Source organism: Protopterus annectens, chromosome 10.part0 (assembly GCF_019279795.1).
Source record: "Protopterus annectens isolate FY-2018-M chromosome 10.part0, PAN1.0, whole genome shotgun sequence".
NCBI lineage: Eukaryota > Metazoa > Chordata > Ceratodontiformes > Protopteridae > Protopterus > Protopterus annectens.
In genome coordinates this window covers 966964277-966988501 of record NC_056744.1, presented here as the reverse complement: position 1 = coordinate 966988501, position 24225 = coordinate 966964277, and the positions used below count along the sequence as shown (strand labels likewise).

The following is a 24225-nucleotide window of genomic DNA, read 5'->3' as shown; positions in this document are numbered from 1 at the left end:
TGTCTTCAAAACGATCAGCATAGCTAGACAAAATGTACTGGGCAAAATTAGAGTAGTAGTCTTTCAAGCTAACTTGGACTTATTTAAATGAAACCAGTTCCATTTTCAAACCGTCTGAGCCCTAATAATGACTGGACATGCCTCTTGACCACACAGAACAAGTCATAACATCTCCCAGCAGAGTAACATGAAAGCACTACTGAACCTCCAGTATGAATTTCATCACCATAAGCAACAAGCTTTGGACACATTGCCAAATCAAGCTGTTCACCATGACACATTCTAGCAAACGCTGCTGCTGACACATTCTAGCAAACGCTGCTGCTGACACATTACACTTGGAACCCGTGTCAACTTTGAGCTCCATGGGTTTTCCATTTATGCAAACAGTATAAAACACTTCATTATTTGCCCTCAAGTCTACTGCACTGACCATTTCATAAAGCACTAACAGTAGGGTTGCAGCTCTCTAATTGATGAGCTTGGTTTCTTAAAAATGTTCCTTTTTAATAAAAGAATGTGGGCCTTTTGATTTACAAAACCTTTTGAAATTATTCCATTTACTGCATTTGCGGCATTGCTGACCAAAAGCTAAACATTTTCCCCTTTTAAATTCACGATTTGCACCACAATTACGACAGTTGTCAATGAAACTGGGCTGGGGCCCATGCTTCGAGTTTGCTGACTCACTCTTATGCTTCACTGAGACTGTGCGAAATCTGGAATTTACTGAAAAGCTCTGGGTTTTACCAGTGGGTGCTGCAAGGGCTACAGCTGTTGCCATGGGCTTGGGACCATTTCTTCTAACCACGTGCACCATACCATCAACATGAGGGTCATCACTGCTCCCTCTGGAGCTACTGTCAGTTGTAAGCATATTCGCTAATGACGGTCAGTGGATTTTTATGGTGCCGAGTTGCCAGCCCAACGCCCAACTGTCAAAGAAGGCACACCCATTCACGCTTGCACCTACCTGCATGCTTTTAATGTCACTTCCCGCACGGAGGACATGCAGACTCCGCACAGAAGGCACTCCAGCAGAGAATCAATGGGAGAACCTCTTGCTGTGAGGAGACAACACTAAGCGCTGTACCACCGCGGCCTACGCTTCCTTATTTTATTCATTTTATGCAATTCGGACTTTTATTTCATACATTTCCTTAGTAATTCAAATATTGCTTAGGACTAATTGGCCACATCAGTTCATTTGATGATTTAGAGCATTCTGTATGCATAGTTTCATATTTTGTGAAGAAATAGTTTTGAGCAAGTTTTAATATCCGAAATTAGTTTGACTCGGTTTTGCGAATTATGCATGCAGTAGGGATGAGACACTTCAACACTCCTCCAATGCCAACCGGGTGCCCCTCGGACTTAATGGAAGAAACTGGAACTCTTTCTTGCAACAAGTCGTTTTGGACATGCTTCTTTTAACAAAGTCTCTTTAGACAACCCACTTCTGACACCATGTTGCTCGTCCGTCTCCAACATAGATGACAAGCAGGTGGAGTATTTTACTTAGATGCTTTAATACAGAGAACCACATCAGGATGGATAGCAGCATCATACAAATACAAACTAACTGGTTGACAGACCTTACATACATACATGCTTACAACAGCTTAATACAAAATGGCAGTCAGCTCACATGTGCTCTGTATTTATACACTTGTGCAAGCCCTTGCATAGCTTGCAAATTACACACACACCTGGCAGCCCCCTTCCTATTTTTGGTAATATGCTGCCACCAGCTAGACCAATCTTAGACATACAGAACAAGTTTATTGTCCACTCTTAAAAATAAACCCACTGCAATACAATTGTTTGGATGGTATGGCTAAAACCGTCGCTACTCAGAAGACAGATGTCAACAATTCAGGACTAGTTTACCTTTCTACCCATTCAGTGCCTGAAAAGAATTTAGCTCTCCACTACCCTGAAAATTGATAAAGCAGGTTTCAAAGAGTGAATGAATTTACAGGTTATTCTCCAAATCACATGCAGCCCATGATCTAAAATTAAACTGGCTTCTTCACACAGAACTTTACAGCCATAGCTTCAGTGTCTTTGATGGGTACTCCAATAGGATATTCACCTTCTCGACTACTGCACTCCAATAAGGGATCATTAGTTCACAGTAATGTGTCCACTTACAGAGCAGGAGACTACGTACTGCCTCCCTAAGAAACAGTTTCAAAAATCGCTTATTTAAATTATTCTTTGTTGACCAGGTAAGTGAACTCATCCACTGTCCCTTTTTAACCATGACCTGGACCTAAAAGGCAAAAATACAATTACATTGTTTACCATTCTGAACAGTGATCTACACCAGTAAATACAAGTACATATTCTTATGAAATACTTCAAGCAACTCCAAGTTAGTTAACAGCTCTTCCATTAACAGATCCAGCATAGACCGGTTGTTCCAATCAACCTGGAAATGAATTGCACAACTTTATACATAAAACTGACTATGTGAAACTTATCTTTTAGGTATAATGTGGAGTCAAATCAGAGGAGTTCAAAAATGATCTCCAAAGCACTAACATTTATAAAAAAAAAAAGAGTCAGGTTTTATCATAGTTTATTTTTCAAAAGGTAGACACATGACCTCACAGCAGAACAATGTGACCTAATCCAAACAGCCCCTAGGTTCTCTTAGCTACAAGACATTGTTTTTCTTCCCCTAGCTCACTCACCAGTGAACAAACTTGCACCTATTACTGATCTCTCAAATGCCACCCCCTGAATCTCCCAGAATGTAAAAGTGAGGAATGTCTTGGGGGAGAGAAGAGAGTTTTGTTTGGGTTCCATACTAGAAGACTGAAGACGCATTCTTTCAAATGCATCTTGGTCGAACTCAAAAGCCTGAAACAGCAAAATATCAAAGTGGCTTTTAAGAGGCTTGGCCACTTTGTTACTTTGCAGTTTGACACTGTAGTACGGTCTCAGAGTTGGTATATTTAAGTAGGGGGGTGTGGGGGGCACAGCCCCCCACTTTATGTAAGGTTTAAAGTTTTTTTTGTTGTTGAAAACAGTGATTTTTTCCCCAGGAAAAAAATTGCTGTTCTGACAGTTTGAAATTGTAAGATTTCGCTTATATAGGCTAGATTAATCATCCGTTCACTTTAAGCATTTGGTTATCTAATATAGATAATTTGAGTTCATTTTCAGTTTGGAACAAGTAAAACATATTAATGTAGTGGATTGGCAGTCTTGAAATAAAGGTTTAAAAAAACAAAGCTACTCTCATTTTACACTGTACTTCTTGCTGTCCATTTACCAAATTGTACTAGATGAAAATTTCTACATTTTAAATTTATTTATTGTTTACCAGGATAGTGAACTAAACACTATGTAATGCATTTCAACCACAGCCCAAGGTGGCACGATCCCAAAAATAGTATACAACATACAGTTAGCAATTAAATTACAAATTCCTCCATTTTTGAAGGGAAGGAGGGAGTACTAGTTCCAAATCAATCTTCCACCATCAGGCTAACCTAGGAACAGCTTGAACACAGCTTTGGAAATACATACAGAAGTAAACTAAAACTCGTGCACGGACAGATTGAAATAGTGTTCCTGAACAGAAAGGTCAAATGAGGCAAATTCACTATAAAACAGTTGAGAAGCACGCATTAAGCCTAACCTAAGGCAAACTGTGGCCCTACTATTAGTTATAAGAAGCAATGAAATGGAGTTAAAGTGTATGTTATGTTACCTTCAAGTGACTAGTTTCAAGGAAGAATTATGATGATCACAACACTCAAAGTACCCAAGTGTCCATAGTTTGCCCCAAAGACTGACAGTGGAGGGAAATTCAATAATGAAAAATAAAAAATATGTTTGAGAATCTAAACATCTGCCTCCAGCTAACGTTATAATGGAGTTTTAAATAATGCAAAATAAAACAAACACCTGACTTTAAAAGCTTGTAATCGGTGGACATATACACAATCCAAATCTTCTATCAGTATTTCCTAATAAACCACAGTCAGCTCAGGTTACTCCAATAAGAGCTTTCTTAGGACTTGTGCATTACATTCTATACATACTCTTACCAGAGCAAGATATACAGAGATTAGACACTAAATTTTCAGACACCTTACAGATGAAGGACATGAGTGTGAACAATGTTCATTATAAACTAACTATACAGAGTGGGAGGGTCCTGGAATTGTCATCAGATAAGATAACATGTTGGTCTTTGAAAGCTATGGAATACAGACACCACATGTAAGAAGTTAATGCACAAAACAGTATTGCACATAGTGCCGTACAACTCACACCACTGATAGGGCAAAGGCAGGACTGTGTCTTTTACGCAGCCCTTGGTTACAAACTGTAACAAACTAAAGTAACAAGAACACAGACTAACACTGAAGCAGCAGTGGACATGTATCACTCCTCTACAAAGACCCAGCATCACATGCCTTTGTCTGAAGTCAGAGGAGACCAACATGCGCACACAGACTGTGTACTCTAATAAATCAGAAATCCTGGAACATGCAAGGCAGGCAAAACTATATACATTGTAAACCGGACCAGAGGACCAGGGACTGTAAGAGCAGCTGGATTTACCTAGGGTCAAACAGCACGTAGTACAAAACACAGTCCAGACCCACCTAGGGTCAGACAGCAAGTGATAAACGATACAAAAATAAATGAAATGCAAGAAGTGGGACAGCAATGCTTCACGATACAAAACAAAACATACTGTTTGCATCCCTGTTTGATTAGTTCATGACAAAATTAAAGACATGGAAAACGATGTGCTTCTATCACACAGATATAAGAGTATATACACTTAGAAGTACCTTGCTTGAAAATTATCTACTGGGTACACCACATGCCATTTGAACTTATTACAACCGCTTCTGAGCATTTGCTACAAGCAGTGGAAGCTACACTCTATGGATATTTCAAGTCAGCTTGAACTTGATTGATCTTGTGATATCCACATTTTGGGTTCCTCAAGAGGAAGATGAGGTGATACCATGGAAACCAAAGTGGAGATGCCCTGCTTTATGCCAAAGACACGATGGCCATCACCAATGGAACAAAAATTAGCAATCCAATTTAGTCTTTCCATACTCCACACAACGTAAGGTGCTCCATCACACAGCAATCCAGAACAAAAAAACACTTCAATCTCATTGTCTAAACAAAGTAGTAGTATTTCAAATTACTCCACACAACTTTCCACACGACTTTCCTCTGTATGCAGGACAACAGCCCTTATCCTTTTCTGGCATCAGGGGGATATTCTCCAAAATTCTCCGTTCACAAACTCCATGGAGACTCAACAGCCCCAATACAGCTCCAAAAGCAGATGATTCTTCACCAAATTCCTCTCAGTTTCTCCACATACTCTCGGATAAAGGGCCACCCTACCAACTACTGCTGTGAAGACACTTTTCCCAGATTCAGCAGTTACCATGTTACAATATTCATATGCACAAACAAACGTGTGTATTATGTGTATCGTACATAGACACAAATACATATACAAATACTTGCGAAGTTTAGTTCAAATATTACAAAAATCATTAGAAGGGGCGTGTATAGTAAGGATGCCACAGATACTACTGCATATCAAAGTAGCTATGTTTTGCCAATAGTTTCCCTTTAGTACTGCTAAATTACAGCTTTTACTTCCAATTTACGTGAGAACTGCAGTGGTGGTACTGCGGTAGCATTGTCACCTCACAGTAAGACGTTGTCCTGTTCGATTCTCAGCTAGTGTCTTCTGTGTGGAGACATGCGCGAATGGGCGTACCTTCATTGAAGGTTGTGCATCAGGGCCGGCAACTCTGCACGTAAAAATCTACCGTCAATCATTAGCGGACTTTCCACTGTGGCGACCCCTAACCGGGAAAACCCGAAAGACACAACTTCAATTTATGTGAGAAAATGGAATTCAGTTTGGTCTGCATGCTATTACTTCTGATTACTATATTTTTGTATCTCCTATAGAAACCACAAAAACTCAAATTTAAAGAAATCACATTCTTTTACCTTTGGTTTCTAAGTTGTGCTGAAGTAGACGCCAACTTCTTAGTTGCAGCACAGACCAACCATGTTTACAGGATTAGCAATTACTCAGTGCTCATTTACATCAGAACTTCATCTGATGAAGTTTAGAGAAGTTAAAGAATTAAAGCACTTAAACATCAATCTTAGCCTTCAATGGTACAAGAAGATTTGACCAACAAGGTCAGAGTTAGTCATTTAGGCCGATACGTATATGGCTATAGCATCCATACTCGTGACAGAATGGGACTTGGGGCAAAGAAACAGGACAGAAAAACATGTTAGGAAATAGTCTGCGGTGAGTTGCTTAATGATGTGACATTCAAAACTGTTTGCCATGGGAGCAGAGTCAAGGGTACTGCTAAATATAATGGACTGTCAAGACAAACACAAAAGGGGTAAACAGAGGAGGCACAAGGTGACAGAATCACAAGACTGTGATGGACAAGAGATGTGGATGGGAGGGGGTCCGTGCAGGAGCTATACTGGGGCAGCAACCATGCTGGGTTGGGAAGACAAATTAACTGATTCAGGCTTTGCTGAATCCAGGACTGAGGTAAAGGTTCCTGTGTTGCCCATATCATACTTGGACAGTTAGGTGGCTTCCTTGTTCATTGTGAGAGGGAACTCTGAGCAGCCTCTCCCTTTAGGAGTGGTCCCAGCCCAGCAACTTGCAGCTCATTGGCCATTTCTGGCTAATGTCCATCCTTTAGATCTCCCTGGTATAAAAAACACTTAGCACGGTTTTGCATATGTATACAGCTCAGCAGGCTCCTCGTGGTGCCCTGCAGGGTCCTACAACTGGCAGAGAGACAAGACACACTTTGGACTTGATTGTTTTTGCTTGTAGTTTCCCCGAAATAATGCTAAGTCCACCTAAAACACGGCTTTTCAGCACTTCTGTGGATCCCTAGTGATATCTGCATTGCTTACTGTACTTATTTCTTTGCTGCGCTTGAAAAAAAAAAAAAAGTTACCATTTGTCGTTTTTGCATTTAAGTTACCGGTAACACAGTTGCAGGCTACACACTCAAGTGTAGCTAGCCTCCTCTGTGTATTTAAAGTAATTTAAGCTCTGCATTTCTGTTTCTGAAAAAAAACTCCTTTTCCCGCCTTTCTGAACTAGTCTAGTTCAGTTTTCAGGCTTTGCTGAATCCAAGATTGTGGTAAAGGTTCCTGTGTTGCCCACATCATACTCTGATAGTTAGGTGGCTTCCTTGTTCACTGTGAGAGAGGGAACTCTGAGCAGCCTATCTGTCCCTGTAGGAGTGGTCCCAGCCCAGCATCTTGTAGCTCATTGGCCATTTTGGGCTCATTTCTATCCGTTTTGAGCTCCCTGGTATAAAAACCGGTTAGCGCGGTTTTGCATGGGTTTGCGCATCGCTGTTTAGCTGCACTTAAACTATTCCTAGTCCAGGCTCCACGAAGTCTGCACTTCAGTTTTTCCCTTGAAACACTTTAACCCAGCACTAGAAATAAGGCAATTTAAGACCGGCACTTACTAAGACTAGCACTAGCTTTCAGCTTGCACTTCAGCCCTATACTCAGTAAGTACAAGGCTCTTTACTCATCCAATCAGCAATACAGTCCCAACCATCTATTCAGGCATGTTCAAAGGACAGCTTCAGGTGTGCTCAGGTCCAGCTGGTGAAACTGGGCATCCTGAGGCATGTTACAATTGCCTCATGTACACAGACAACCCCCTCCTCCCAACCAACACAAACATATATGTGAGAGATGCAGCTACAGCGCCAAACTGGAGGCCAAGCTCTCAACCCACGACTGGATCAACCAGTCACAAGGAGAAGTTCAACACTAGCACCACATTACCAGACTCACATAGAGCAGCCATAGGTGCACCAAAAAACAACTCTCAGAAACACACTCTGAGGCTCTAAATAAGAACCTGCCTAAACAGAGACCTCCTAAGCATGCACCCAAGCAACCCCCACCCCACAAAAGAAACCAGGTAGCACATATGTCACAACATCAGTGTGCCAAGCAAAAACTGCCCCCAAGGCTAAATAACATTAGTAATCAGTGAATCTATCAGGCACACAGACACCCCACTCACTAGACTGAACAAGGAGAAGGTTACCGTAAGCTGCCTGTCGGGTGCCAGAATCCGCCACAACACATGCACTCGGGTCACTCCATAAGTACAAATATGACTGTCATTGTACATGTTGGCGTAAATGACCCGAGACATACCTCCCTGGACTACATAAAGAGAGAAATGGAGGAGCTCTCTGACCATGTAGCCCAGGCTGGTATGACTGACTGAGTAGCATCCTGCCCTTACCCAAAATGACGCCAGCATACGAAGAAAAAATGATCAGTTTCAACAATTGGTTAACCTACTGGTGTCATTCAAAGGGGATCCAATACTTGTCAGCCTGGGACGACATGCTTGACGAGCCACGTTGCTTCGCCAGAGACAGCTTGCACCTGTCGCCCCTGGGCTTTAGAATACTGGCCAAGACTCTTGCCACCCCAATACTGCCTTTTTTAGGCAAGGCTCAAAAGACAAACCCGCCTCCATAAACAATAAAAAAAAAAAAAAAAAAAAAAACGGAGGGCAATGCTGCTCAACGCCAGAAGTCTAAACCTCAAAATGCACGCACTCAAGGCTCTCCTTAGTATGGAAGAAATCGACGTATGTGCAGTGACAGAAACCTGGTTCAAGGCTCCAGACAGCACCCCAGCACTACCAGGCTATAACTCCTACCATACCTTTAGGTCCCAAAACCAGGACCGGAACACAAAAGGAGGGGGGGGTGTGTCCATATTCATCAAGAACACCCACACCTCCAGGTTAGTAGCACAGCACGCGGAATCAGAGACCATCCAAGTGCAATTGACAGTGGGTAAATTGACTGTAGCTTGCTACAGATCTCCCACCTTGTCTCAGGACCCCCACGCAGCATTCCTGAGAACATTAGAAAGTATGAAGATTCTACCCAACACCATGCTACTGGGTGACTTCAACTACCCAAACATTGAATGGGAAAACTACTCAAGCTCAAACGCCCTAGCCCAATGATTCCTTGAGTTTATAAACTCAAACGCCCTTGAACAGCTGGTCACCACTCCCACAAGAGGTGACAACATACTGAACCTGGTCATTACCAACATGGGGAACCTATGTTCCATACCCAAGGTAAACTCATCATTGCTAAGATCAGATCACAAACTAATCACACTGGACATCCACATCCCAACCTCCCCCCCCCAGTCAAGGAAATCAAGGTAAAAAAACTTCTCCAAAGCCAACTTCACACTCCTCAAGACCGAGGTGGGAAGTTTCAAAGCTCCCAATCAAATGGAAAATGGATGACCCATCAGCAGAATCCTTTACAAGTGCATTCTATGAACACCTTCAAGAATGCATGGACCGAGCCATCCCAAGTAAAACCAAGACCAACTCCTCAAAAGAGGAAGCCAATCTGGTGGACTCCGGCCATAAACAAACTTTACAACAGAAGGAGGAAACTCCTGCAAGATAGAACAAAATCCCACAATAAGAAGGCATCTCTGATTAACATCAGTAAAAAAACTGCGCTCCCTCATTAAATCATCCAAGGCCAACTTCGAAAGAAAAATAGCCAATGACTCCAAGGATAACCACAAGGCCTTCTTTAACTATGTCAAGAGTTTATGGGCAAACTCACCAGCTTAAATAACCCCCATGTCACGAGATGGGTTGCCAATTGGCTCTCCGACAGAACCCACAATGTAAGAGTGGCAGGCGCCATGTCGGACTCTAAACCAGTCACAAGCAGAGTCCCACAGGGCTCAGTCCTGGGACCCCTCCTGTTCGGTATATATTTCTCCGAAGTACTGGCAAAGGCAGAGGGACTGTGGCTAACCAAGTTCACAGACAACTAAATTGGGTGCAATAATTGACTCTCCAGCTGACACAGACATCCTGCAAAAGGATCTCACAGAGAAACACCTGGTGTCAAAGTTACGGCCTCAAGCTAAATGCCAGAAAATGCATAGCAATCCCATTTGGGAAAAACAAAGTACCTACAAACCACATAGATAGGAATCCACCAAGTACAGAAAAAGTAATTAGGGACCTGGGTACCCAAGTAGATAGCCAAAACAGTCAGGAAACCCTACTATGTGGTTATGTGGCACATCTGATCACAAAGGGTTTCTCAACCAGATCCAAGGAGGTGACTGTGCCCCTTTACTCCTCACTCATTAGGCCCATAATAGAGTACAATGCCCCATTTGGGATGTACCTCACTAGACACCTGCAACAACTAGAAAGACCACAGAAGTACCTCACTAAGAGGATTAAGGGCCTTAAACAATTACCCTATGAAGCACGTCTAAAAAAGCTCCAGCTCTTCTCAGTCACTTACCGTCTGCTCGAGGTGACCTATGCCTGACCTATAGGGCCATGTCAAACCCTGAACTAATGGACATGCTTCACCTCAAAAAAATAGAGATCCCTCAGAACCACTCATTCTAGCGACTTGAACCCATGTACAACAATAAACAGGACATGCTGGAGGGATAGATTCCTGTCCCAGTGACTCCCCTCACTCTGGAATAGAATCCAATCCATATTCGACAGAGCTCCTCTCTGACCCTCTTCAAGAGGGATCTTGATGAGTGGATGGGTAATCATAAGTTCTACCCTGGGATCACTTCAGGAGCCCTGTTGACAGAGGCCCAGGTTACTAATCTAATGGGGAGGTGAAAGCCATAACTGTGGCTAGGCTTATAAATGCCCATGGGCAGATAGCCTAGTACTTGCCTATGAACTCGACAGGGCAAGAGTCTATACAGACTTGCCAAGTCAGCAGCCAGGAAATTCAGGCAATAAGAACATAGCAGCATTACTCCAAAGCTGAGAAAAGGCTGCTTAACATTGGGAAAAACAGGTGGGGGGGGGGTGACCTGTCAAACCTAGTACATCTCATTTTGGAAGAGAAGTCACTTGGATACATATCTAACAGTAAAAGCGAAGCAACAGATACTGAATGCTGAATCTGTCATTTTTGCGCATGCTACTGAACAGTCCAAAAGAGGAAGAGCAAAGAGTCAAGGGTATACAGCAAATGAAACTGTTTATAGGCTAAGTGTTTACTAGGCCAATAACCACAAGGGCCTTTTTAAGCCTAGTCACGCATCCTAAATTTCTGACAATTTCTGGTACCCTTGATAAGTGTAAGCAGGGGCCCTGGAGATGAAGCATTTACAAGCTACTGGTATCCAGGTATCCATTAAAGACAGGTGCCAAACTAGGAATGAATTTCCTGCTGCCCAGCCAACTGTCCAAGTTACAGCTGAATTGGGTTACAGAGAAACTCTGCTTCACATAGATGGACAGTCTGTTCCAGAGAAGGGGTAGTCTCTGGGATACATACCAGTCTTGTCAGCATGTCCTATTTATATCACAGGCAAGGTTTAAAGTCTTTAGAACAGGTAATTTTGGTGCTGTTTGTTTGCAGATATGCAGGAGGCCCATCAGAGTGGGGTCTGACAATACTTTTATACTAAGCATTGATCTCCCCTCAGCCTGTAGGAGACAGAATACAGGGATTGGGCCACAAGTCAGTCTGAATAGGATGCTACTTACTCCCTGTATTCTTTTAGTGAGGACCCTCTTTGGACATTCCAGTTGCTGGATATGCTTGGTTAGGTATATACCACAGGGGGAATTGTACTCAAATGATTGTTCCACTGTATTCGGCATTCAGACCTATGACCTCCTTGGACCTACATGCTATATTTCTGTTTACAAGTTGCACAACATGGAATGATTTCCTCATTATTGTAGACATGTGATAGTCAAAGGCTAAATTGTCTGTGTGTCTCCAAGTCCCTGACCATTAGGAAAACTCAATTACCAAGGGTAGACGACTTCCTGAAGGATACTACTATGCATTTCTCGGCATTTAACTTTAGTCCATGGCTCTGGCACCAGTTTTGACTCTCAGCCCTTCCCGGAAAACATTTGTGTCGGTGGGCGGTTCAATGACAGTTACCAAATCTGCAAATTTAGTCAGCCAGAGGCAGCTGACATTTGCCCTGGCTTCAGAAAAGTCCCAGGACCGATCCCCGAGGGACTCCACTACTGACTGGCCTCTTTGCAGTGCAGAGGTGGACTCCCCAATTCAAAATTCTTGGGTCCTGTCAGCCAGCTGGCTATCCACCAGGTTACACAAGGGTTTGTACCTAACCTCTTAAGTTTGTCAACAACACCCAAGTGGGGGATTTTGTCAAATGCCTTGGCCAGATCAAGGTAGGCAGTGGAACCATTTTGCCCCTATCCATTGTTTTGATGACCTCAAAAGAATTCCACCAAGATAAGTAGGCATGACTTGCCCTCGATCAAACTGGTTTAGGTGCAATATGCAAGACCTATGGGTATGTAGTTTTCAGGCTCTGTAGATGCCCCCCCTTGTGCAAAGGGATGCTGTTTATTTTCTCCATTCATGAATGGAGCACAAAGCCCATTTGGGGGCTACAGTCGAACAGTAATTCCAGAGGCCTGACTGATCACGTTTCATGTTGTTCAGAAAGCATCCTAGAATACTGTCTGGAACCATCAATGCAATCTTCTTGGCCTTAGAGCATTAAGGACCTGTTCCCTAGTGATAGTGGAGGGGGGTACAGCTGATGGTATTTCCTGAGAGAAGGTTGACTAAAGGGAAAGAGGAGTACAATTGGAATTGAACTTGTCAGTCAGCAGGTTTGCTATATCTTCTGCCTTTGTTTTAATTTCTCCAAGACTTGAGTTTCTAATACCATGACAGGAATGGACCCCCATTCCTAAGGCAAGGTATGATTGAAGCAACACTAATTTCATGAACTTTAGTCTTCAATGTTGGCCATACCCCACAATATGCCCAGTACTGGCTCTCCTCCTGTAATTCATACGGAGTTACATGTATTGATTACATATCCAAGTTGTTGTCTTTTTGGCTTTTCCCGGTTAGGGGTCGCTACAGTGGAACTCCGGTCTGCTAATGATTGGCAGTCAATTTTTATGGTGCCGAATTGCCAGGCCCAACCTTTGGCTAAGGCACGTGCATTCACACGTCTTTCGGAGGCCACTCAACCGCAGGGAGGCCATGCAGACTCCACACAGAAGGCACTCAAGCCAAGAATCAAACATATCCAAGTACAAATGTAAATTCTTTTTTTTTTTAATACAAGATCCATTGCTCCTACTACTACTCCAACTAGAACTGCCTGGCTACCCTTCCACACTGCCCTTGTTTCTGCCTTCAAATCCTGGTATTTGACGGTCTCTGTACATAAAACTTTGCAGTGACTGGATATAGCAATTTCAATGATCAATGCTACTCATGTTCTTTTCATTGACTACTAGCTGGTTTTCTCGCATCTATTTTTTTGAACTGTTGATAATGGGTGAACCATGGGATATAAACTTCATTTTTTTATAATGCTTTATGTTTTGTTAGCCAATTATAAATGTACTTATTTACAATCCCTAATGCAACAGTACTGCCACATTATTATGCCTTTCAGTATACACTCCTTCCGCCGTTAATGTAGTGCATCAGTCAGCAACAACATGTGCAACCGTTTCCAATCCTGTTTCACATTTATCTGTCTCTCCCACCTCTTCAGACTTTTAACATGTATATAGTCTACTATCTTGGGTCACCAACATTAACCTTTCGTCTTTTAGTTTAAATTTGTGTACAATCCTGATAAGAGGGTTTTCCAAGAGTTTTCTATACTTGCAACTATATTTATGCATTTTCCCCATTTCTTGCCTTCTCTTTTCATCTGATCCTTCACCTTATATTCTTTCGTTTTTTTTGGCACATTCAGTTGCTGCCTGATTTTTTTATCACCTAGTTTGATTTCCATTCCTGTTTGACACCTATAGGCTTCTGCTAAACTTAGCAGGGAAGTCATCTTTGTTCCTAGATGTCAGTGCCGTTTTCACCATTAATTTTAGTCTTCTAAAATGTTCCTTACCAAGTTTTATTCACATTTGTTCATGTTTCATTGTTGATCCTTTGTCAATTCCCAAATATTTATAAACTCCCTCTTGCTCAAGTTCTTTTATATCACATTCTTGTCCCGGGCTGACTTTCTTGGTGTTGCAGCTTTCCTGCTTTAAATGTTGCTTTTGCACATAAATACTAAATGACATTCTTATACAATCTTTTGACCCCTTGCAGCTGTGCTTTTTCAGATCATCTGATGAGCCATACAGTTTAAATCATCCACAAAAAGATTATAAGTCTTTATACTTTGTGGTTTTCTGGGAGTCAAAATTGTAGCCATGATCTAATCTGTTATGGAGACAGCTTAATGTGTTAACGGCAAGGCAAAAGAGTAGTGGTGACAAAGTCACCCTGGAATATCCCCCTTTCAATTTTTATCCCTGAAATAAAACTTTGCAGTTCAGCCATGATAAAGGACAGAATGGCTTCTCACCGTTTCATGGTCACTGTAATGTAAGCGATCAATGTAGGGTGTACCTTGTACATTAAGCACTCTTATCCATGAATGTGGTAATTAGCCGCAGTGGTAGCATTGTTGCCTCACAGCAAGAGGTTCTCCCGTTAGATTCTTTGGCTGGAGCGCCTTCTGTGTGGAGCCTGCATGTCCTCCCCGTGGAAGAGTGGCATTCGAAAGACATGCGTAGAATGGGCGTGCCTTCGTTGAAGGTTGGGTGTTGAGCTGGCACCTCGGCACCGAAAAAATCTACTGCCAATCATTAGTAGATCGGAGTTCTGCTGTGGCGACCCCTAACCGGGAAAAGCCGAAACAACAACATCCATGAATGTGGTCATTGTCAAATGCTTTTTTTTGTAGTCTAACAATAAATAATTTTACAGTTGGCCATCTGACTAACAAATGATCCATTGTTCCATATGACCGTCATGATTTTTCTTCGAAATGACTATAAACTCTGCCGGTATCAATTCCAGTGTATAGTTTATATTTTATCGGAAGACAAGTTACTGATCTATAGTTTTTAGGACAGCTTGCAGGTTCGCTCTCGAGTAAGAGTATTGTTTTTTCTGTTGTTAACCAAGTTGGTGTCTGTGTGGGGTGCGCATATAAATAGTTCTTACTCATGGCCAAATCTTTATGTAAAGGTGGCTCCATTTACAATGAGCAAAACTACGTATTGCCCTTTGAGGTTGTGGACGTTTCTAAATAATGCCCTGTGGTTGTCTTTAGCCTGGGAGCCCAAATGTACCTCAAATTTGGCTTTGGTAGACTATTTGTCCTCTGGACTGTGTGTAGTTTGATGGGCTTTTTTATCCTGCTGGGTGCTGCATATCTCCTAGTTTTTTCTATGATTTTCTTCATTCTGTTATACAGCCTACTGATGTTGTGACTCTACTAGGGTGGCTTGTTTTTCTGAGTTCAGTGGGTACAGCCACCTCTATGCAGTTATCAGCACGAGTGTACAGGGTTTCTGTGAACAGTTCTGCACAGGCAGTGGTGTTCTCTGGGTTTACTGGGGCTTGAAATTTTGCCAGGTTGTCACATAGTAGGAAGTTAGCCTTGCAGTAGTTCCTGCATATTCCAGAGTTAGCTGGGATTCCAGGTTTTATTTTACTAAGTGTAATATCTTCTCTGATAAGGTCAAACCACAAAATGGTGAACAAGCCACTAGGGTTCATAAATGTGGGTATTACAGCACAGTGCACCCAAACAAAGCAAAAGACACATGATCATACCAGTATCAGATTACAAAGATGCAGGATAACCAGAGAACCACGCTGCTCAAACAGAATAAAGATTTTAGGCATTGTAAGCGTACAGTGCCACGAGATAAAGTGAATAGGTTTCTTCTGTACAGCACAAAAACATATGTTAGAGGGGTGCAACATGCTGTCAATACAGCAAGTAACACGGCATAGAAAAGCAATTCAAAACAGGAAGATAAAATTCACTACTCAGAACTATGTTCAATGTTTTTAGGAGTAATTCTTGTTTCTACATGCATGTCTGGTATGTGGCAGATTACAACTTTGTTAGCTGCTTTAAATCAGGGAAAGCATACAAAAGAGTTGGCCTGGGGATTACCCACCTCAACCTCAGACCAAAATGAAAAGTGGTCCCAAGGCTCAGAAAAATACCCTGGTGGTGCTGGAGTAGAGTTAAAATTTAAATAGTGAGTTTGCTGTAACACCACTTTAAAAAAGGGACAATAGGATCATGGGAAGTTACTAGGCTATTGGCAATGAGGCCCTTACAAGCCTGGCCAAACATTTAACCCATGTTCTAAGTTAGAACCTGATGACCCTGTCCAGCAGGGACACAGGTGGAATGCCAGGGGTGTATTTTCTGTTCTCCATTCAGTTATCCATGTTGCGCTTAAAAAAGGTTAATGAGGTACTCTGACGCGGAGATGAAGTTTATTTTACGGAGAGGGGAGGGGAGTCTCTGGGACACAAATCTGTCCCGTCAACAAGTCCTACTGATGTCACATACTAGGTTGAGGTTACGCGTGTGGGTTACTCAAGTGGAGCTCGACTTGCAGATATCTAGCAGTCCCATCAAGGCGGGGTATGAAATTGCTTTGTATGCCAGACAGAGGTCACCTCTGAGGAGTCTGTACGAGACTGAGTAGAGGGACAGGGCCTTTAGCCTGTGCAGGGTACATGTTTGAGGCCCTGGATTCTCCTGGTGAGGAAACCTCGGTGGTCTCTCCAGCTGCTGCATGTGCTTTGTGAGGTACACGCCGAAAGGGACATTGCACTCAATAATGGGTCTTATAAGGGAAGAATATAAGGATATTATGATCAGCTTGCTCCTGGATAAGATACCCTTACTAAAGAGGTGGGCCATGTAGAAAGCTTTCCGTACAACGGAGGGAATATGGTGGTCAAAAGTCAGTTTGCTATCAACCTGGGCGCCCAAGTACCTCACGGCTGACTGCATGCGTAGGACCTTGTTATTAATATGATAAGTTGTGGGGATGTCAATCTCCCCAAAAGGAGGTGATGATGCTTTTTTTTTTTTTTTTTTAAAAAACAGGTAACTGGATTAGAGGTTAGGGGGAAATTCCTCCAGCCCCCCCCCCCCCAAGGAAGTTTTCACTTTCCCCAGCACATGTTACAGAGTCCATCCACCAGGAAAGAAGGGCAGACTTGGAAGGCTAAATTTGAAAGGATGACCACAAGTGAGGGGGGCATGGACTCTGCTTGCCTCCTCCAACTGGAAGCTTCATCTGCCCCTGTTGGCATGGGACCCTGACCTTTTTGGACCTTTGTGCACGTTATTCAATTTTCTTCCTAAACTGGTTCAAATATTAAAATGCTAAAATAGCTATACAAACTCTTCCATGTTTTCTTTCGCAGCCATGTTAGTCTTCTTGAGAAAGACTACATGGAGACATCTAGAAATGACAAACATTGCTTTATACTGAAAAAAAAAAAAAGTATACACCATGAAAATCCATAGTAAATGTCTTACAGAAGAAAGATTTTATCCACTCAACACGATTTTTTCCTGTTGTGTTATCTCCACATTTTCATGGCTATAAGATAAGTGTTATCTGTAGCACAAAATGTTTTTTACTAGGAGTAGATACAGCAGTGTGATGAAACAAAATCTGAGGCCGACCAACCAAAGCAGGACAATTTAAAAAAACAATAACCAGGTATTCTGATGACTGCAGTAGGTTGCAGAGTCCTGCTTAAGAAACATGAAGGTAGAACAAGGATACATAATGGTTTGCAACAACGGCCTCATACTGGCCTCAACAATGTGCATATTAAAAAAATCTGCACTGTTAACACTAACAATGTTGCTACTAATCCTAGTCAAATCTTAAACTAATCACATATCCAGAAAAACAGCAAGAACCAAATGTGGCTACAGAACCAATGATCTCTTTGCTACAGTCTAAGCCAAACATACTGCAGAAGACTCAAAAACAATGAGATCGTTAAAGGCATCCTCTGGAATTCCACTGAGCACTGCTGCTAACTTTGAGTACGCCCATATAATTCTATGTACGTACTACATTACAGTAAAACAGTTACATTTTGCTAAACTTTTTTAAACAAAAGGCAAGGTAGTATTTACATCGGACACGGTGAATGGTCAAAACACTGAAGCCACTCTTGCAAGCTTTTCTGACAAGTACATACTATGGCATCTTTAACACACTTCTGTACTACCATCACCTCTCACTAATCATTTTAATGTTTCAAGTAAAAGAAGGCAGGACTTATGGGTGCTTGTTAACATTACCTCATAGCAGAAAGATAAGCAGTAAACTTTGCCTACCACCATCATCATCCACCTATTTCCAAGCAAAATGCAAACTATCGACTAGGACACCAAATATGAAATCCTACTAGAAAACAAAAACTGCAATTGTATCAGCTGCAAAATACAAGTTTTTATAAGGGTGCTACAACACTTGCCGCATCCTTAAGTTAGGGGGTGCACATTACACTGGAGCTACAGGGTCTGTTTTTCAAGCAAAAGCAAACATTCTCACTACGATGAGGTGGTCCAGACTTGAAGCTGGTATATTTACTTGCTCTGAGACAGCACTGCCTCCAAGGAGGTACACAAGAATGCAAAATCCCTCCAAAACATATTCTGCAAGAAACTATCACTCTACACCATGGTGCCAAGTCCTAATTATGGCCCAGGTAACTTAGGTTTGATTAGGGAGGCGCACACGCACAAGGCACACTGCTGTAGTTTGTGCGTCTGCACTGAAGAAATCAAACTGCAATGTACTACCTGAGGGTGGGCGGGCATCCTGCTGAAGTCAGACACTTGCAGAAGTGAGGGGCGGTTCAGCCCTGATGCCCACTGCATATTTCATCCTCGAGATGTTTATATTACTGGGTTCAAAAAACACTCCAGGCAGCAATGACACTGTCCCACAGTCCTCTATTTCCTCACTGGCCCTGGATAGAGGTCTGGTTTTGACCAGTGGAGTCTCAAGTGGGTCCAGTATTCACATTGGAAATAAGAATATGAACTGAGAGCAGCAGATGGTCAGCCACAGGGAGCAATGAATAAATAAAATATGGGCCTTGCACACCCTTCATTACTTTGTCTTTCCCATATTAAATCATGAAGGTTTTGTATTTGAACACTACTCCAACAGATGCACAGTAGCAAGGACCGACCAAACTCTGCCCACTACACTGCATTTGACTGTTTTTGCTAGTATTACTGGTGGTGGTGCTGCGGTAGGGTTGTCGCCTCACAGTAAGACGTTGTCCGGTTCGATTATCAGCTAGAGCAACTTCTGTGTGGAGACGTGCGTGAATGGGCATACCTTCGTTGAAGGTTGTGCGCCAGGCCTGGCAAGCCGGTACATAAAAATCAACTGCAAATCATTAGCGGACCGGAGTTCCGCTGTGGCGACCCCTGACCGGGAAAAGCCGAAAGACACAAACAAAAACTCTGAATAAATGTGAAGACCTTCGCCATTAGAATGAATATGCAAGACTTTCTAAATAGTTGAATATGGGCGCTGCTCTAAATGCACGTTACGTAAATCCAAAGTGTAGAATGTTGAAATGTGTATGCCTATTAGCTGTTGGTGTTACCTAGATAACAAAAACAAACAGGAACAGAATGATGTATTATAAAAAGTACACTTTAACAAGGATTCATCTGGTATTCTATCACCGTTCACTGTGCACCAATACTATGCAATACTGTACGTTGCAAACGTTAAATGCCTCACGCTTCTGACTACAACCTGCAGGCAACTCACACAAGGCATGAACCTAAGCAGCTGTGACATCTGGTAGAAAACTGCACCTGCATGCTGCTTCGGTATTGTGGCAAGCACCCCCCCACCCGCAAAAGCAATTACTGATCAACGGTATATTAAAGAAACATGGGGGCGGGGGCAGGCCAGGTGGCTGGCCTGCCCCCCCCCCCCAAATCCAATTCCTAAAAACAAATGTAATAAACATGGTGGGGGGTGCAGGGGGGCTCACCCCCCAGCTAAAGCAATTCTTGTACTGAGTAACTCCATACTGAAAAAAACTCCTTTGGAATGATTCTATTTGAAGGATGCCAAAGCATACCTCTCAACGTCCAGATTTTTGCCTCATGGAGACATGCGTGAATAGGCATACCTTCACTGAAGGTTGTGCGCCAGGGCTGGCAACTCTGCACGTAAAAATCTACTGCCAATCATTAGCGGACCGGAGCTCTGCGGTGGCGACCCCTAACCGGGAAAAGCCAAAAGACAACAACTTTTGTTCCGTTTCTCATAAAATTGTGGCTTTCTGGCAAATTATTCAAAGTTAGTGTCAGAAAATAACGACAGGCATTTCAGTTTCAGACTTCATACCCTTCAGCAAATTAATGCTGATACAAAATGTTATTCTATCAATTTAAAAGCAATATTTAAAAAGTGTCCCTATTTTGAGACCTTTGTTCCCCAATTATTGGTTCATAGGTTAGTATTAGGTTAGCTGCCCTTGCAAACCTAGCCAATTATCCATTGTGAAACTCAAACCCTGTACTTTGTGTTTGTAAGGCAAACACCTTAACCATTAGTACACCCTCCCAACCCCAATTAGTGGCTTTGTCCAGATTTCTTGATCTAACAGATTAAGAGGTATGCCTCAAAGTACGATCATATGACAAATACTCACCAGGCCAGTTGATAATCTGCATGGCTTGTCACTCACCCACGATTACCATGCAACATCACAAGTGATTGTCATGTCAATCATACAGGCCACGCCCATTCGTGCGCGAAAATCGCGGTGGGGTAATGTTCTAATACAAAGCTATCATGAATGACTCACCCACACCAGAGGCATAGTAATCTTCAGCAACACTAAAGCCAACTTGCATAAAATGTTTTTCACACACTACTTCAGCAAAAACCCAACAAACTACAGTCAAAACATGGTCATCTCTATCCTGTTACACTTTTAACAGTGGAGAGCAGCTAGTCCCACCGAGCCCCTTCATCCTTTATGCAACACAACTAAAAAATATGTTTATAGAAAACTAAGGGAGTACCAGTATCTCCCACCACATAAGCGAATAAGATGGGAATGAAGCCACATCATTACATAACCCCCGTTTCATTTTTCACATTGTGGAAAATATAAAACAGCTACAATAAAACACATATTACATTTTTTCTATTCCAACAATTTTAGATGCTGACTGCTGAACATATTGTTTTAGATATTTCCTGGGTTGCTAGCACCCGTAACACAACGCGTAACAGAATGCAGCTTTAACAAAGCAAAAACAGCAAGGCACTCAGGCCATCAGACTGCATTAACACCCGCTGTCTCATCTGATACAGCTGCAATGAAGTATTTTTTTCAGTGTCTCTCGCCAGTTTAACATTCTCACTACACAAATTGTCTTTATTAAATCGTTACTTAGTCTTCGTGGAAGACGAGCATTGACACATTTCTAGCATGCCTTTTCAACTATACACACACACTACCTCCCCTGTTCTGTCATAACACTACAACTGCCACTGTAAATAAACTACCGTAACCTAACCTCCTTTCTCCACACTTATCATACAGTTCACTTAAGATGTCATCTCTTACACTTTCTGCCCATTATCCATCATGAAACTGCTGAATTAACTGCATAATCTATTACAGCCTTCCACAATGCATTGGCATCTATTTTCCATTTTTTCAACAGTCGACTTTGCCTACTTTTAAGATTTTAAAACAGCTAAATTGTACTCCCTTTTAGTCTTCCACAGGTTAACGCATACACATCCTATTTTAAGCCCCCGTACAGTCTAATTTATAACTTATTCATTCTCTATGCTAAATCACTACAGCATTACTCAGCATTCTGTAGATAAACCAATACTCAATAATAGAAATACTGTAGTCAACTGTGTTAGAATTCAACAGTATAAATATTGCCTCCCTAGTGCACTATAAAACGTTATGTATGCCGCTTCAAAAATGACCGTTTTTCATTCAACTACTTGACTGTCACTCACTTCAATGTTCGTGTACATATGATGTGTAGTTTGTGCATTTCTGTAACTAGATAGGTCGATCTATGCGTTTTTGTTTTTTTGCATTACTTTAAGTAGGTCGTCACTGTAAAGGGGGCCTAGTGCTCCACTTCAGCTACACGTTAAAATAAAAAAGTCAACGTGACACTGGCGTCATTTCAATATAAACTGACAAAATATGACAAAGGTGCAGAATGAATTAGGGTAGGCAACTACATCCAGGACACGTTGTTCTGCAAGGTGGAATGATGGCACTATTGACAAAGAAAATAGGACGTCACCACATGATCAGACATACATCTCAACATCTCGGTGTAAGAAACCGGGACAAATCCTGACAAGAGGGGGTACGCCCCAAAACTAGGGACATGTTTTAAAATTATAAACGTAAAAAGTTGATAGAATAACGCAGTTTTGTGTTAGCATACATTTTCGGAAGGAAGTGAAGTCTGAAACGTTAGCATACATTTTCGGAAGGAAGTGAAGTCTGAAACTCAAAATGTCATTATTTAGTGATTTTAATCCTCAGATCATTCCCAAGGATTTACCACAAAACCGCAAGTTTTATGGCGAACAGACCAAACATACAAGCCAAAAATCTGGAGAGTTTGCGAAAATCTGGACAGGTGAGAGGCATGGCTCAGATCATATACTGTTCTGCAAGCGTAAGTGCCCAAGCATTCGTTACTGTCAACATACGGTGTCAAATCATTCTAACGTGACGATGGTCGACTTGGTCCGTATGCCCACAAGTGACAGACACATAGCAAACAAAAAGTAAGGTTTCTGCAGTTAACAGTTTCCCTTACTGTACGCCCAATACGCTTCAATAAATGCTTAGACCCCCCTCCTTTTTTTAAAAAAAACGCCAAGCCTTCACAGTTGGAAAAAGCCATTTTAAATACGTCATTACATAAGAAAAATCTGAGCCACCGTTGGGCCCCTACATCACTAATAAGACAATGCCTCATTGTTTAGGAAATGTCATACAATACAATGAAGTACACACACTTTTATACTCAAATAACGCGTCAAAAGCAATGCTATTTTTACTGAAACTACACACAAAATTGTGACAACTAACTGATACGGACACGGCCGTACCCTTCCCCATACTACGGTTTAGCTTTATGCCAGTTTTCGTAATTAAAATCCTCAGAACGGTCACCTTCTGTACAATTACAAGACACAATGCCACATCCTAAAGCAATAACGTATTACAACACAATAACAGTGTAACGTGTGTGCTGACAATATAACAAAACAGGGCGCGAGCGGATAGACAGCTCGACCACGAGGTGAATGACTAGCACGCCAGGAAGGTTACAGCCGCCAGTCACCCAGCTGTATCACTGGCCACCTGCTCGTTTTCACTCTACGTGTTTGAGAATATAATAAAGAATAATAAAAAAACGTACTTTCCCACTGGCAGTACCGCCACCTACTCCAATAAGAAAAGGTTGACGGTAATTTTGACGGTGCTGCTCCTCTCCATTCTGAAGGGTCTGTTCACTATCGCCTGCCATGCTTAACGCACAGTTGACTGTAGAAAGCAACACACGATGCTATACTTGCTAGACGCTTCCTTCGCTCAAGATACCCCGCCTACTACTTCATATATGACTCACGTACTCCCCCCACTTCCCGTTCAGAGCCAGTTCATTCCCTAATGAAAGTGGAATGTCAAGCTTTAACTGTCCCTAGGTGTAGTGTGGGTGGAGTGGCATTTTAAATACAGTTCTCTTTAATGTAGTCCCAAAAAGTGCAACCACCACTCCCGAATGTATGTACTGGACAAAATCCACTGGTTTTGTTGTACTTCAAAACGTTGTGTGTCTTATACTGTACCAAGATGCTATTTAAATGAACTTAGCCAACCAGTGCTATTTATTGATTGACAGGCAAGTTGGTCTTTCTTTTCCTGCAAACCTGCAAAAAACTTCAAGGGAACATCTGTTGCTCCAGGGCACTCTACTTACCATAAAACAAGTGCCACCCCTCCAAACAGATTGTTATTTATTGGCATTTGGGTACGGGAAAGTCGACTGGGTAGAAGCCACATTTTAGGAACAACAACTTTGCAGTCTTCAAAAATAAAACAAAAGCTTCTTCTGTCATGACAGGATGATATTGGCAATTAATGTTAAATGTCTGTATAATGTTTTTTTCATTTTCTTTCACTTTATACTGTGTGTTTTTTGTCGTTGTTAACATTTAAA

At 42.0% G+C, this 24225-nt stretch overlaps 1 protein-coding gene across 1 annotated transcript in view; it reads right to left on the bottom strand.

Annotated features, from left to right (window-relative positions):
- Positions 1-23605, bottom strand: part of LOC122814226 (uridine-cytidine kinase 2-like) — a 363423-nt gene extending 339818 nt beyond the window's left edge. Inside the window, exon 1 of the mRNA XM_044086826.1 lies at positions 23425-23605. Within this exon, the coding sequence (XP_043942761.1) occupies positions 23425-23532 (108 nt within the window). The 5' untranslated portion in view covers positions 23533-23605. The remainder of the gene's footprint in view (positions 1-23424) is intronic.
- Positions 23606-24225: the final 620 nt, after the last annotated feature.